Source organism: Myxine glutinosa, chromosome 12 (assembly GCF_964187855.1).
Source record: "Myxine glutinosa chromosome 12, kmMyxGlut1.1, whole genome shotgun sequence".
NCBI classification, from domain to species: domain Eukaryota; kingdom Metazoa; phylum Chordata; class Myxini; order Myxiniformes; family Myxinidae; genus Myxine; species Myxine glutinosa.
Genome location: NC_136272.1, coordinates 37,389,811 through 37,405,685, shown reverse-complemented (window position 1 = coordinate 37,405,685; position 15,875 = coordinate 37,389,811). Strand labels below are relative to the sequence as shown.

At 48.2% G+C, this 15,875-nt stretch overlaps 1 protein-coding gene across 2 annotated transcripts in view; it reads right to left on the bottom strand.

The window, feature by feature from the left end:
* The window catches only part of LOC137414885 (gamma-aminobutyric acid receptor subunit beta-3-like), a 354,704-nt gene extending 342,939 nt beyond the window's left edge, over positions 1 to 11,765 (bottom strand). Inside the window, exons 1-2 of one of the 2 annotated variants that reach the window (XM_078766743.1) lie at positions 11,617 to 11,765; positions 11,335 to 11,429 (exon numbers count right to left, since the gene is read on the bottom strand). In XM_078766743.1, the coding sequence (XP_078622869.1) occupies positions 11,335 to 11,429; positions 11,617 to 11,753 (232 nt within the window). In that variant the 5' untranslated portion in view covers positions 11,754 to 11,765. The remainder of the gene's footprint in view (positions 1 to 11,334; positions 11,430 to 11,616) is intronic. The other variant, XM_068100439.2, reaches the window with a different exon arrangement.
* Between the last annotated feature and the right edge of the window lie 4,110 nt (positions 11,766 to 15,875).

Here is a 15,875-nt window from a genome sequence, read left to right as displayed (position 1 = left end):
TCCAACAACTACCCCTGTTGGTGTCGATGCATGGGTCACACCTCCGCAACCCGCTACCCATTCCATACTCCCACAACCTTGCTCACCCACACCTCGCACCTCTCGTTCCATACCCTCCGGACCAGCCATACACCTCACTCGTGGCCTCTCACGAACTTCCGGGTCTATCTCGACCCCCAAGCTTATTAAATCACCTGGCGCATCATACGCACGACCATATTGGTCACCACTTACACCGGGTCCTCTTTCTCTTCGCTTCTCCTCCATCACCTGCGAATCCCTCATCCGGTTAATGAGCACATCATCACGATCCGAACACAGACTTTGGACCAATTCTTTTACTTCCTCCTTTATCTCTTTCTTATCCTCTCTCCGTCGCTTCTTAATTTCGCTCACCCCTTCTTCCACTTCTTCTAATTTTTGCTTCATCTCCTTCATCTCTTCGTGCGCCCCTTTAAGTTCTTCCTCTAACTCCACTTTATTTTTTTCTATGTGCTCCCGCACCTCCCGCTCTTTAACCTCCATTACCTCTACCACCTTGTCCATTTTCCTCGTCAGGTCCTCATGTACCGTCTGGCACTCTTTTTTAATTACCCCTACGTCCTTTTTCATCTCTTTCTGTGTCGATTTTAAACCCTCTATTACCGCTGTGTTCTTCTTTACCTGGTCCCCCAACTCCTTTTGTCCCACTGTCAGTTGTTCTACTCCCAGCGTCAACTCCTCTATACCACCTTGCAATTTTACAGTCCCCTTTCTCACCTCTTTCTCCATGCGCTCCTTACAGTGCCTCACCTCCTCGCGCACTCCTCCGACCTCCTCACTCACTCCTCTTCTGATCTCCTCTCCCATCACTTGCATCTCCTGCCCAGATGCCACCCTCATCTGCTCCATTTCCTCCCTGTGAGCATCCAGTTTGGTTTCTACCCCCATTCTGACCCCCTCTATCTGCTGCTCCATTTGTTTAACTTCCCTTTCCGCTTGGTCCCTCATGTCCCTCAATTTGCCTTCCATACTGTTTTCTAACCCCTCTAACCCATTTTTCACTCCCTCTATCTGATTCTCCTGGGCAACCATTCTATTTTCTACCCCCATTAACCCATTTTTCACTTCTTTTATCCCGTTGTCTAACCCCTCAAAATTATTGTCTAACTTCCCAATTTTCTTGTCTAACTCCTCAAAATTATTGTCTAACTTCTCAATTTTCTTGTCTAACTCCTCAAAATTATTGTCTAACTTCTCACCGGTACCCCTCGCTTCGTCCCTCATTACCCCCATTTGGTTTCCCATTACCCCCATTTGGCCCTCTAATCGCCCACTATCAACCCTCATTTGGCCCTCCATCCTATCCATTTTTGCATTCAGTTGGGTCAAGAATAATCTGAGGTCAAACCCGGTTTGCCCAGCGTCCCCAGCCGCCACCGCAGGCTCGCCCTCCGCGGCGCCGCTATTTTGGGACCCTTCAACCACGTGAGCGAGCGCGCCATTTTGCGCGCCCGCTACTTCGTGCGTGACGGCGCTATTTTGCGAACCTGCCGCCCTCACTGCTTCGCTCTCCTCATGTCCCTCAATTTGGTCCTGGACCGACCCTGCTTCACTCTCCCCTACCGGACCCCAGCCGTCTTGATCCGCCATAGCGCGACTTGCAAAATTCGAGTTTCGTAAAACAAAACAACTTTCGGCCGCTCCAAATTTTGACCAAATTTTTTTTTTCCTCTATTCGTTTTTTTTTTTTTTTCAAAATTTGGTCGGGCCTCGAATCCCACTCCTGACACCAATTGTTACAGACACGACTTTGATGTTAAGGTGGGCCGAGCGGAATGGCCGTCGTGTCCGCACAAATTACCCGACTATACTCGACGTTGACGAAGTCGCGCTACGCTGGCTCAATAAGAAAAAGAAGACACCCGGCTGGGTTATAATGACACAATACGACACCAGGGGTTCAGTTCTCAAGACCTCCGGAGGAGGTTATATTAAGGCGGAAGGTTAGATTACAACTACAAGAGGGACAGCATAGAAAGACAGGCACTTAGACACACTCTTATATTAACCCTAGACAGACGACAGATAAACGGGACAACGCTGACTCACACGGGGTTTGATGGCTAGGAAAGGCAGATAGCGATGGCTCAAGGTGCACTCTTGGCTCAAAGCAGGGTACACGGTTCGGTCCAGAGATGCGGGGAGGTCTCGTCGCAGCGCTCAGAGGTGACGTTCTTTCTCAGGCCTCTCCAAACTCAGGCGCATCTGTTTCAGCGCTCGCAGGTCCGTCTTTCTCCAGCTGGGGGCGAATCTCTCGTCACATCCGGCCCGTGGCCGCGTATATCCGGCGGGGAGTGACACGCCCTCGGCTCGTTAGCTCCGCCTCGTGGAATCGGCACGTTGCTTCTCATTGGGTGCGTGCGGGGGGTTTACCAGGCTCCGCCCTTGACGAGGAGCTGACAAGGAGCCCCTTCGTGGTAACCCCGTGGAGCGCATGGTCTGGAGCTAATCGAGCCGGTGTGAGGACGCATCCTCCCCCGCTCCGCCGCCATCTCCTCTGTTGTTGTTGTAATTGTTGGGGAAGAAGATGGAAGGAGGTATGGGAAAGGTCCTAAACTCACTACTGATGCCATATAATCACATTCTGGTGCAACGAAGAGTCATAATTAATGGAGACGAGGCCTTAACTGACATAGAATAAGAATAACTAGGAAGATGTCCGAAAGTTGTCTACGTGTGGTGCGGTGGACCTGGGCACGACATTTAATGGGGGAATAAGGGGAAGGTCGGCTCTACTGATTGTTATTTACATGCAATGGGACTAGGGAATGGGGGACTGGGGAAAGTTGGGGAGTATTGGAGAAAATAGGGGAATATTTACAAGCGGATATGGAGGCCAAATTCCATATTCGCAACAATATATATATACAGTCACGTGAAAAAGTAAGTACACCCCATGTAAAGTTTTGACTTTTTCAACATATTTCAACATACAGCAATTTGATCTTCATTTCAACAATATTGATAGATTAAGGTGATATAATATAACACATATCATGAAACATTTACATTTTGTAGTCCATTGTATAATTTAAATAAACATAAATGCAATTTTCGCATGTGGAAAAAGTATGTACACCCTTGGCTCTAATAGGTGGTATTGCCCCCTTTGGCACGAACAACCTCAAGTAGGCATTTCTTATAACTGTCTACCAGTCTCTGACATCGACTGGGAGGAATTTTTGCCCACTCCTCCATGCAGAATTCTTTCAGCTGTGCGATGTTTGAGGGGTTTCTTGCATGCACAGCTCGTTTCAAATCCCCCCACAACATCTCGATGGGATTTAGATCTGGGCTTTGACTTGGCCATTCCAGAACCCTCCATTTCTTTCTTTTCAGTCATTCCTTGGTGGATTTACTGGTATGTTTAGGGTCATTGTCATGTTGCAAGGTCCACCTTCGGTTGAGCTTCAACTTTCCCACAGATGGCCTCACATTATCCTCAAGCACCCTCTGGTACAATGAAGAATTAACAGTGGATTCTATGATGGTGAGCTGCCCAGGCCCTGATGCAGCAAAGCTGCCCCAAACCATAATATTTCCACCACCACGCTTTACAGTTGGTATCAGGTTCTTGTGGTCAAATGCTGTCTTTGGTTTTCACCAAACATGTCTTCTGGTACTGTGGCAAAATAGCTCTACCTTTGACTCATCTGTCCAGAGCACATTGTTCCAGAAGTGCTGGTCTTTGCCTAGGTGTTCATTGGCAAACTTTAGTCTTGCCCTGATGTTCTTTCTGGACAGCAAATGTTTCCTCCTGGCACACCTCCCATGTCGATCAAATTTGTGCAGCCTCTTTCTAATGGTAGACTCGTGCACTTTGACATCAACAGTGGCAAGAGCTACCTGTAGGTCCCGTGATGACATTCTGGGGTTCTTCGAGACTTCTTTCAGCATCTTTTGGTCTGGTCTCGGGCTGAACTTGCTGGGGCGGCCTGGCCTGAACAATTTGGCAGTTGTTTGGAATCTTCTCCACTTGTAGATGATCTTCCGGACAGTCGAATGATTGATTTCAAATTGTTTGGAGATCTTTTCAAATCCCTTCCCAGACTCGTAGGCATCTATAACCTTCTTTCTGAAGGCATCAGAGAGCTCTTTTGATCTAGGCATGGTGACGCCGCACATTTCAACAACAAAGAGCAAACCAAACGAAATGTCTGAGGTTTAAATAAGACAGGTTCCTCCAAGATCCTCTCTAACGATGTTCTAATCATTTGCACCTGAGCTGGTGCATCTGATTCTAATTTTAGGTATTTGTAGTAGTGATAAATGTAGAACTTCCGGTTCCTCGGGCGAGTGAGGCGTGCTTCGAGCTCTCCACGGCATCGAAGTTTGAGTGTTTTCCCATTCTTGTCTTTGTCAAATTTCCACTGGTTATTTTGCTGTGTACGTGTTATTGTGTGTTTCTAGTTGGTGTTGGTTTGTGGTTCGTGCAAACTTGTGTGTAGTTAATCGTTTTCTGAGTCGTACCTCGTGCGCGGCCTGGTGACTTGGGGCTTCCCTCCCCCCGTCGGTGTTTTGTCAGTTTGGGTTATTTCCTTCGCTGTATTGCTTGTTTCTTTTATTTTGTTTTCTCCCCCTCACCTCACCTCCTGAGACAAAGAATTCTATATTGATTCTTTCTCTCCTCCCGGACACGTGCTTGTTCGCTCTCCTCCTCGTCTCGGCTTGTGCCCCGCCCCCTGTATCTCGTTTTCTTCCGCCTCTGCTCCTTCTTTCTCAAATCCACGTTCTCGCTTGGAGACTTTTCCCGGATTGTTTTTTCATCGTTCTGTTTGGATATTGTTGGAATATGTTTAAACCGCAGCCGTGATGCTGACGCCCCCCCCCCCCCCCCGAATTTACATGTTTTAAACGTTTCCCAGTGTGTACCCTGGTCAGAATAGGTACACCGTATCCCTGCGTGTCGTAAGAGATGACTAAGAGGGTTGGCGTCAGGAAGGGCATCCGGCCATAAAAACATTGCCTCAAAAAGAGAACCATGACAATCACAAGTACATATGGGCAGGGTGCAGCTCGAAGTGGAGATCGGTTTCTGAGGTTTGGGACATGGAATGTGGGGACAATGACAGGGAGATCAGGAGAAGTGGTGGAAGTATTGGTCAGAAGAAGAGTGGACATATGTTGTGTGCAAGAGACGAGATGGAAGGGAAGTGGTGTGAGAATGGTGAAGGGTAGGCAGGGACAGAAATACAAGTTTGTGTGGCAAGGGTGCCCGAAGGGCGTGAATGGTGTTGGTGTCCTGTTTTCTGAGGAGTTTGTAGACAGTGTGGTGAGTGTGACTAGAGTGAGTGATAGGTTGATGATGGTGAAAATGATGATTGGAAAGCTCTTGGTGAACGTCATCTCAGGATATGCTCCGCAGGTTGGTCGAAGCGATGAAGAGAAGGACAAGTTCTGGTGTGCGATAGAGAAGCTGATGGAAAACGTGAAAGATGAGGAAGTTGTTGTGGTGGGAGGAGACCTGAATGGACATGTGGGAAGGAGTATGGATGGTTTTGAGGGAGTTCATGGGGGTTACGGATATGGTGTGAGAAATGGAGAAGGTGAAAGGATTTTGGAGTTTGCTGATGGAGCTGATTTGTTTATTTTATTTTATTTTATTTTATTTTATTTTTTTTGTATACAAGATCGAGGCTCGTGAAAGAGCGAACATTAATCACACAGAAAGACAAACAGACACGTAAAACAAATAACATCGGGAGCGGTAGACAAGATGGGGAGAGAGGGGGAAGGACACAAACACAACATTTGAGAGCAGGGACCGAGAGACATGGAGACATCGAGAGATCTGTGGGAGGGAGAGGGCTTTGGGGGGGAGGCATGTGAAGGGGGGGAGGCATGTGAAGGGGGGGAGGCATGTGAAGGGGGGGGGTGGGAGAGGTATAAACATATGGACACTGCCAGGATTTCCAGGAAATAAGTTGGAATTTCAAACAAGGTGGATCTGGGGTGAATTAGTGGGGGTAGAAAAGATCAAGGTTATGGATGGGGGAAGATAAGAGATGGTGGTGAACAGCTGTTTTAAAGACCTGGAGGGAGGAGAGGGATTGAAGGGAGTGTGGGAGTTTGTTCCACAGGTGGGAGAAAAGAGGAATGAAAGAGTGAAGGTGAGCAGAGAGCCGAGATTTCGGCAGTTTAACCATCAGAGGGTTGCTGGCAGATCTTGTGCGACCTGTAGGTATATTTGGGGGACAGAGCACAGAGAGAGCTGGGGGAGCAAGGCCGGAGAGGAGTCGGTAGAAGACAGAAAGACCACCTACCTGCCTGCGGTGAGTGAGTGAAAGGCCCTCAGAGATAGCTTCATCGCGGGAGATTCCAATGATTTTGAAAGCTTTGGATTCAACAGCGTGAAGCCGAGCCAGGTGTGAGGCAGGAGCACCAGCCCATAGGGGAGAACAGTATTCCATTGAGCTGCGGATGAAAGCCTTGTAAGTGGTGAGGAGCTCAGGTGTGCCGAGGAAGGACTTCGCACGACGGAGGATGCCCAGTCGGCGACTGGCTTTGGAGGCCAGCTTGGAAATGTGGTTTTCCCAAGAAAGATCATGGCAGATAGTGAGACCCAAAAGCTTGAGTGACAGAACTTCTTGGAGAGGATTGTTGAGAAAGTAGATGGGAGGGTTGTCCAGTCGATCTTTTCGGAGAGACATAGTAAGAGAGTGAGATTTGGCAGGATTGAAAGACATGTTCCACTTGTTTGACCAGTCTGTGATTTTGTCCAGAGTAAATTTGTAATACTCAGTTCCAGAAAGAGGACAATAAGCTTGTTACAGACACATCAGGTGGGTCGACGACAACCGTTGACTACCTGATGGTGCGTCGGCGAGATAGGGGGCACCTCCGGGACACAAAGGTGATCCCGGGGGAGGAGGCTGTTTCACAGCACCACTTGGTTGTCTGCGACATAAGGGTGAAAGGTGCGAGGAGAGCTCGGCGGGTGAAGTACCAACCGAGAATGAAGGTGTGGAGGTTGAAAGAGGTGACAGTAAGGGAGGCATTAAAAGAGAGGCTGAGTAGGGTAGAGGATGATGTGGTTGAGCTTGAAAGTGGTTGGATGTCAATGAAAGCTAGTCTGTTGGGAGCCGTTGGTGAGGTATGTGGATGGACAAAAGGACCACCGAGGCACTCGGAAACATGGTGGTGGGATGTTGAGGTTGGAAAGAGGATTGACGAGAAGAGGAAGAAGTTCAAAGAGTGGCAGAAGGCGAAGGGTACGGGAGCAGAAACAGCAGAGCATGAAAGTTATAAGGCAGCCAGGAAGGCTGCAAAGAAAGAGGTAGCAAAGGCGCAGGAGGCATGTAGGAAAATGTTCGGAGAACGCTTAGATTCGGAAGAGGGTCAGAAAGCAGTATTCAGGATTGCAAAGCACATAGCGAAAGAGAGGTGTGATGTGATGGGGGTGAGTTGCTTGAAGGATGAAGTGGGACAAATCGTTGTCGACCCAGATGGAATTAAAGGAAGATGGAAAAGATATATGGAAATGCTGTTGCATTCAGAGAATGAATGGGATGGCAACATAGAGAGTAACCCAGTTTTAGGACCGGCAGAGAAGATAACTGAGAAGGAAGTTGAGGAAGCGATAAAAGCAATGAAGAGTGGAAAAGCGGGAGGGCCGACGGGAGTTGTGGGAGATATGTTGAAGGCAGCAGGAAGTTGGGGTGTGAAGAGAATGACAGAGATCTGTAATCTGGTGGTGAAAGAAGGCCGCATTCCAGTGGATTGGGAACTGAGTACCCTCGTCCCTCTATACAAGGGGAAAGGTGACCCTCTGGAGTGTGTCTCGTACCGAGCGATAAAGTTATTGGAGCATGGAATGAAGGTATTGGAAAGGGTGTTGGAGAGGAGGATAAGGAAGAAAGTGAAGATCGACGAAATGCAGTTTGGATTTATGCCAGGAAGAGGAACGACAGATGCGCTTTTCATTGTGAGGCAGTTGCAGGAGAAGTACATGGATAAGAGGAAGAAGTTGTTTTTTGGGTTTGTTGATCTGGAGAAAGCATTCGATAGGGTTCCACGCAAAGTATTGACATGGGCATTGAGGAAGTTAGGAGTGGAGGAATGGTTGATCAGAGTAGTGATGGCAATGTACAAAAGAGCACGCACAGCTGTAAGGACGAAGGACGGGAACAGTGGTGAGTTTGAGGTGAAGGTGGGAGTGCATCAGGGGTTGGTACTAAGTCCACTACTATTTGTAGCTGTGATGGAGGTGCTGGCTCAGACCGTAAAGGAGGGTTTACCGTGGGAGTTGTTGTATGCAGATGATCTGGTGTTGATTGCGGAAAGTATGGATGGACTGAAGGAAAAGATGAACAAGTGGAAGGAATGTATGGAGACAAAAGGTCTGAAGGTGAATATCGGAAAGACAAAGGTGATGGCAAGTGGTAAAGCATGTGGTGAGGTGGAAAGAACTGGGAAGTGGCCGTGTGCTGTGTGCAGGAAGGGTGTCGGAGTGAACTCCATTCAATGTACAATGTGTGCTTAGTGGGTTCATCAAAAATGTAGTGGTCTGAGAGGGTCATTAACCAGTGTGGCAGCTACATTCAAATGTAAGGTGTGCACAGAGGGAGCTGCAGATGGAGGAAATGTTGAGTTGGATCTTGGAGACGGCGTGAAGCTGGAAGGTGTGAAAACATTTTGCTACCTCGGAGACATGCTGAATGGAGAAGGTGGATCAGACTCGGCAACGGTTGCTCGAGTGAGATGTGCATGGAAGAAGTTTCGGGAACTGAGTGGCATGCTGATGAGGAGGAGAGTGTCGCTGAAGCTGAAGGGAAAGGTGTATGCTGCATGTGTGAGAAGTGTTATGATTTATGGGAGCGAGACATGGGTAATGAACGTAGAGCAGCAACGAAGGCTGGAAAGGGTGGAAATGTGAATGGTTCGATGGATGTGCGGAGTATCGTTGAGAGAGAGGAAGACAAATGATGAATTGCAAAAGATGATGGGAATATTGCCTGTGATTGATGCTGTGAAGAGGAACAGGTTGAGATGGTTTGGTCATGTATTGAGGAAGGATGAAAGTGACTGGTTGGGAGAGTGATGCAAATGAATGTGGAAGGAAGGAGAGGACGGGGAAGATCGATAAAGACGTGGCTAAAGATGGTGGAAGAAGAAATGCGGGCAAGGGGGTTAACAAGGAGAGATGCAGAAAATAGGGCAAAATGGAGAAGATTGTCATGGGGACCGCAAGGCTAACCCCCGCTCTAGTAGGGAAAATGGCCTGAAAATGCATGTTGTTGTTGTTGTTGATAAATGTAGGGGTGTACTTACTTTTTCCACATGCGAAATTTGCATTTATGTTTATTTAAATTATACAATGGACTACAAAATGTAAATGTTTCATGATATTTGTTATATTATATCACCTTTATCTATCAATATTGTTGAAATGAAGATCAAATAGCTGTATGTTGAAATACCGTATGTTGAAAAAGTCAAAACTTTACATGGGGTGTACTTACATAATATATATATATATATACAGTATATGCACTAGCTTGGCTCGGCTCGCACAGCTCGCCTCACCAAGCGTCGTTACTGAGGAACGGGCTTATTTTAGCTGAGGATAATGACTGTACCTGAGTTGCTGTGTTGTCATGATTTACACCAATCATAATACAAACAATTATTTTGCACAAATGTATTTGTTGTGTTTGTGATATTACATTTTTATAGGCAATTTAGGTTGAAGATTTAGGTTGAATGTTTTTTTTTTCAAGAAAGAACCCCTCAGCGCACACATTGGGGAGGGGTAGAGGAGGGGAGGGGAAGGTGCAGACTGGAAGTTTGGGACCATTACACCTCACCACCACATAATTCAAAACACCTCACCACCAAGTAATTTAAAACACCTCACAGCCATAAAACACGTAATAAAAACACGAAATTGAAAACACCTCACAGCCATAAAACATGTAATACTAGAACGGGCACTCGGTAGAGCGCATACCTTCGCCGCAGCTATGGTAAAAATACGATTTTGACCTTTTCGTGACCTTGACCTTGACCTTTGACCCGATTGCTCCCAAAATCTAATCAAATGTGTCCCGTATAATAACCAATCATCCCACCAAATTTCATGCAATTCGGTTGAATACTTTTTGAGTTATGCGAATAACATACACACACACACACAGACATACAAATAAATACACAGCGATCAAAACATAACCTTCCGCTTTTGCGAAGGTAAAAAACACCTCACAACCCCAAAATTAAAAACACCTCACAACCACAAAATTAAAAACACCTCACCACCACGTCATTTAAAAACACCTCACCATCCAGTAATTCAAAACACCTCACCATCAAGTAATTCAAAACACCTCACCACCATGTGATTTAAAAACACCTCACCACCATGTGATTTAAAAACACCTCACCACCATGTCATTTTAAACCACCTCACCACCACATAATTCAAAATACCTCACCACCACGTGATTCAAAACCACCACAATGTTATTCAAAACACTTCACAACCACAGAAACAAAAGTTTGAGGGAGTCGTTAAGTGACAACACAGACACTGCCCAGATGTGTAGATATATAGATAAATGGCTGTACCCGAGTTGCCGTTTTGTCATGGTTTAAACCAATCGTAATTCAAACAATTATTTTGCACAAATGTATTTGTAATATACGTGATATCACATGTTATAAACCATTGAAGTTGAAAAAAAAAAATTCCCGGAAAAATTCCCAAAAAAAAGAAAAAAAAGAAATTGGAACAATTTTCTTTAAAATACCCTTAGGACATACCGACGGGAGAGATATGTGCATACCAGAAGTTTGGTACGATTTCACAACAGTTTGAGAAATTAGTTGAGTGACAAGACAACACAACACAACACAAGACAGACGCTGCACAGATATATATATATATATATATATATATATATATATATATATATATATATATATATATATATATATATATATATATATATATATATATATATATATACATACATACTGTATATATATATATATATATATATATATATATACATACATACATACTGTATATATATATATATATATATATATATATATATATATATACATACATACTGTATATATATATATATATATATATATATATATATATATATATATATATATATATAATATACGCGTGGGAAATGTGTACACGTTATACGTCATCAAGGCCCGCGCGAGATCTCGACATTGCGCGCCAATTAGATTCCGCGCCGTTTTTGTATGACGTTTTGCCAGATGCACCTTTCGTGCTGACAATGAATTCGCACAGAATACAGGTGTAAGACGTACCTCCAAAATCTGGCCTCAGGCGGATGTCATAGCCTATCAGAAGGTGGTCCACGGTCTCTTTCACGAAGGACATGTTGTCCTGGTAGCTCATCGAACTATAGAGAAAAAGAAAGAAGAATGGTGCAGGTGAACATATCCCGCAGTTGCTCTTTGGTGGTGACTCGGCCCAAATGTGCAAAACAGGTGCCGTGAGTGCAAATTGGAGTGAATATACGAGGAATCTCGTGCATGGCTCCTTTGACAATGCACGAAGCTTCGAGGAAGCTATAGGAAGTACGGCACCTGGGATTGGACCTCGGTAGCAAAACAAGGAGCAGCACAAGGAGGACAAGTTCTTTCGCCATTCCTTGTCTCGATCTACAGGCGCCGGCACCCGGATCCGCAAAGCGCAGCTTGGCCGCCTCCTCTCGCCTCCTCATCCCTCCCTCCCCTCTCTCTCTCCCTCTTTCTCTATCTCTTTATATTATATATATATTCGTGCTTTGGCCAACCCGACGCTGCTCGCAGTCCCTCCCAATTCCTTCGTCCTGGGCCTCGTGCGGAGTTCTAAAAGACGCGCGCGCGTCTCTCCTCGCCCCGCACGACCCCTCGGACGCGCCTGCGCCAGACGGCCTCAGATCGAACGTCCGACGGGCGACGCTTAGCGTGGGAGCGACGGCTGCTCGTCGTCCACGTCTTCCATGAGGCGGTGAGTCGTCCAAAAGCCCTAAACGCGTTCCGTTTAAGACACGTCGCAGGACTCGTATTTTGAGCAGATTTGAATGGGAGAGGCTGGGTGGGAGGGGAAGTGTGAGGGCGAGGGGACTAGGGGAGGAGGAGGCTGCATGTTTTGTACGACTTTGGCGGGAAGGGAGGGACATGTCGTTCGTGTATGAGCGTCCTGGCCTATCAGTGTTCCTTTAATAGTGGTTTGTGGAGCACGAAGAGGGATTTGTATGCGTCGAACCTTACAATACGCACGAAGCATCCGTACGTCGCGGTCGTGCCTCCCACCGCACACCTGGTCCGATTGCACTGTTGCACAGGGCGTAGCGAGCCGGGCGTCCTCCGCCAGTGCATCTTCCATGGGAACTCCCGGCGTCACGTCAGAGCACAGGGCCGGCGTTGGCGCTAACACGGTGCGATTCACATTCATGGTGGCCGTGCGCAGCATCTCGTCCTTATTTCCGGTTTAGCCGCGAACACCTGCGCGGATTTGCCGTCCTGACGGGACTAGGCCAGATCGTGCGTTGGGTGTCGCTCTATACCGGGAAATTGGCGCCAAGAGCCGCCGGTTCTTCGAGCGGACGGAGGTCGTGCGTTATATCGAGTTGACATTCAAATCCAATAATTCAGGCTTCTGAGCACCTCGGGCTGCTCCAAACTTTGCTTCTTGGCAATTTCTCGCAGCGGTCGACGAGGGAAAACACTCCTCAGCAGCAGCAGCAGCAGCAGCAGCAGCACCCATGAGGTGAGTTGAGGCAGCGCTGGCCACATACACACACACACACACACACACACACGATACGAGCTCCGGGCCTTTATAAACCGATCAGCGATCGCTAATTTACCGGTTTTCTAATAATTTTGCAGAAATGTCGGAGGTTCTGCGAGTTGCGTCCACGCGTGATTGCACATCGCGTGTGGGCGCGCACAGGTGAGCCGGTGAGCTACGGATGGCATCGGCACGGGCACAGTGAGCACGATGTCAGCGCTACGGGCGACTCCATTGGCCGTCTACCTCAGCATCTCCAGGTAAGAGTGCTCGCTCGCACTGCTGAGTGATTGTGGATGCTTTAATTGCATGCGGATGTGCATCACATACAAACACACACACATGCACACATATACACACACATGTACACACACACACATGCACACATATACACACACATATACACGCACACATATACACACACATGTACACACACACACATGCACACATATACACACACATGTACACACATGCACACATATATACACACACATGCACACATATACACACATACACACATGCACACATATACACACACATGTACACACACACACCTGCATACATATACACACACATACACACATGTACACATATATACACACACATGTACACACACACACATGCACACATATACACACACACATGTACATGCACACATATACACGCACACATGTACACGCACACACACACACACACACACACACACACACACACACACACACACACACACACACACACACACGTTTAAGGCCTAATCCCAAATCCAGAATTAGTATGATTCAAATCTCCCTTTAATGTCAAACACCAGATCATATCCCCAAGACCTGGGGAAGGTCTGGGCTCTCAGTATGCGCTGAGCCATTCGTCAAGCGAACGCCGCCGCATGCTAAGCAGCCTCAGAGCTCCGTGTACATGGATTCGGGGCACGTTGTTTCACCCACTCGTTGGGGGTTTCCACGTGCAACCTGCAATCTTTTTTTATCGACCTCCACCGTGTCGACCCATGCTGCGCACGTTCACCACAGAGCGAGGAGCCGAATTGTAGCGAGAGACGAGTGATGTGTGTGCCCCGTGAGCTTTGGAGGCTTACCGATGCCCGCCCGTTTTGCTCCCAACGGGCACCAATGATTTTTCCCTAACGGTTTGTTTGTGACGTCGACGGCGCTCGTGCGAATGTGTGCTCCTAAATGTCGAGGCTATTGGGTCGGGTTTAGTGCCATTGGCCTGCTTCTCGCTGAACGATAATGCTGTTTTCCTCTTGAATCAGGGATTTGACACCCGGAGTAGGGAAAGGTGCTTGAACCCCCCCCCCCCGCACCCTCCACCACTCCTACCTCCTACCTCCTCCCTCATCCGCATCCGCCACCGCCTCCTCCCCCCTCCTCCCCCACCACCCTCCCCTCCCCCCTCCACACCCCGCCACCCCTCCGCACCCGCCACCCTCCCGTCCCCCCTCTGCACCCCGCCACCCCCTCCTCCCCCCTCTGCACCCGCCGCCCTCCCCTCCCCCCGCCACCCCTCCTCCCCCCTCCGCACCCGCCACCCCCTCCTCCCCCTCCGCACCCGCCACCCCCTCCTCCCCCCTCCGCACCCACCACCCCCTTCTCCCCCCTCCGCACCCACCACCCCCTTCTTCCCCCTCTGCACCCACCACCCCCTTCTCCCCCCTCCACACCTGCCACCCCTTTCTCCCCACCCCGTTCCTCCCTCTCCCCACCACCCCTCCTCCCTCCCTCCCCCCACCACCCCTCCTCCCTCCCTCCCCCCACCACCCCCTCCTCCCTCCCTCCCCCCACCACTCCTCCCTCCCTCCCCCCACCACTCCTCCTTCCTCCCCCCACCACTCCTCCTTCCTCCCTCTCCCCACCACCTCCTCCTCCCTCCCTCCCCACCACCCCTCCATCCTTCCCTCCCTGTTGGCCATCGGTCGAATTTCCATGCAATTGGTTCAACTACTGCCCCCAGGCTCACCGTCATGTGGGAATAAATAGATTTCCTCAAAACTACTTATTCTGTGATCTCTTCTGTTTTTTTTAGCTCACCTGGAACGAAGTTCAGGTGAGCTTATGCGATGTCTGTTAGTCCGTCAATTCGTAAACACTTGAAACTTCTTCTCCGAAAAGGCTGGTGGGATTGCGACCAAATTTGGCACAAATGATATTTGTTGTGTTGTGACTAAAGTTTGGTTCACGGCATAAAAAAAAATCTGCCCCTTTCGGGGGTTTAAGGGGGGTCAAAGTGTGTCCAGATTAGACCCCCCAAAATATATATATTTGCTTTCTTCTCTGAAACTACACACTATTTCGATGAAACCTGACCACAACCTTCATCACCCATGATGTACCAAAGTTTGTTCACAGCATTAAAAAAAAATCTGCCCCTTCAGGGGGTCTATGGGTGGAGGAGGGGGTTGCCCACCAAAATCAGTGTTTGCTTTCTTCTCAGAAACTACACACACAATTCTGATGAAACTTGACCACAACCTTTATCACCCTGATGTACCAAGGTTGTTTGGGTGTTTTTTTGTATACAACATCGAGGCCCTCCCACCCACTCGGGTGGAGTGGGGGGGGGGGGGGCTGAGAAATCCCACACAATAACTCTCTCTCTCCAAAAGGACCATAATGCAAACCCTCCCATCTATTTTCTCAATAATCCTCTCCAAGAAGTTCTGTCACTCAAGCTTTTGGGTCTCACTATCTGCCATGATCTTTCCTGGGAAAACCACATTTCCAATCTGGCCTCCAAAGCCAGTCGCCGACTGGGCATCCTCCGTCGTGCGAAGCCCTTCCTTGGCACACCTGAGCTCCTCACCACATACAAGGCTTTCATCTGCAGCTCAATGGAATACTGTTCTCCCCTCTGGGCTGGTGCTCCTGCCTCACACCTAGCTCATCTTCACGCTGTTGAAACCAAAGCTTTCAGAATCATTGGAATCTCCTGCAATGAAGCTAACTCTGAGGGCCTTTCACTCACTCACCGCAGGCAGGTAGGTGGGCTTTCTGTCTTCTACCGACTCCTATCCGGCCGAGCTCCCCCAGCTCTATCTGTGCGCTGTACCCAAGGC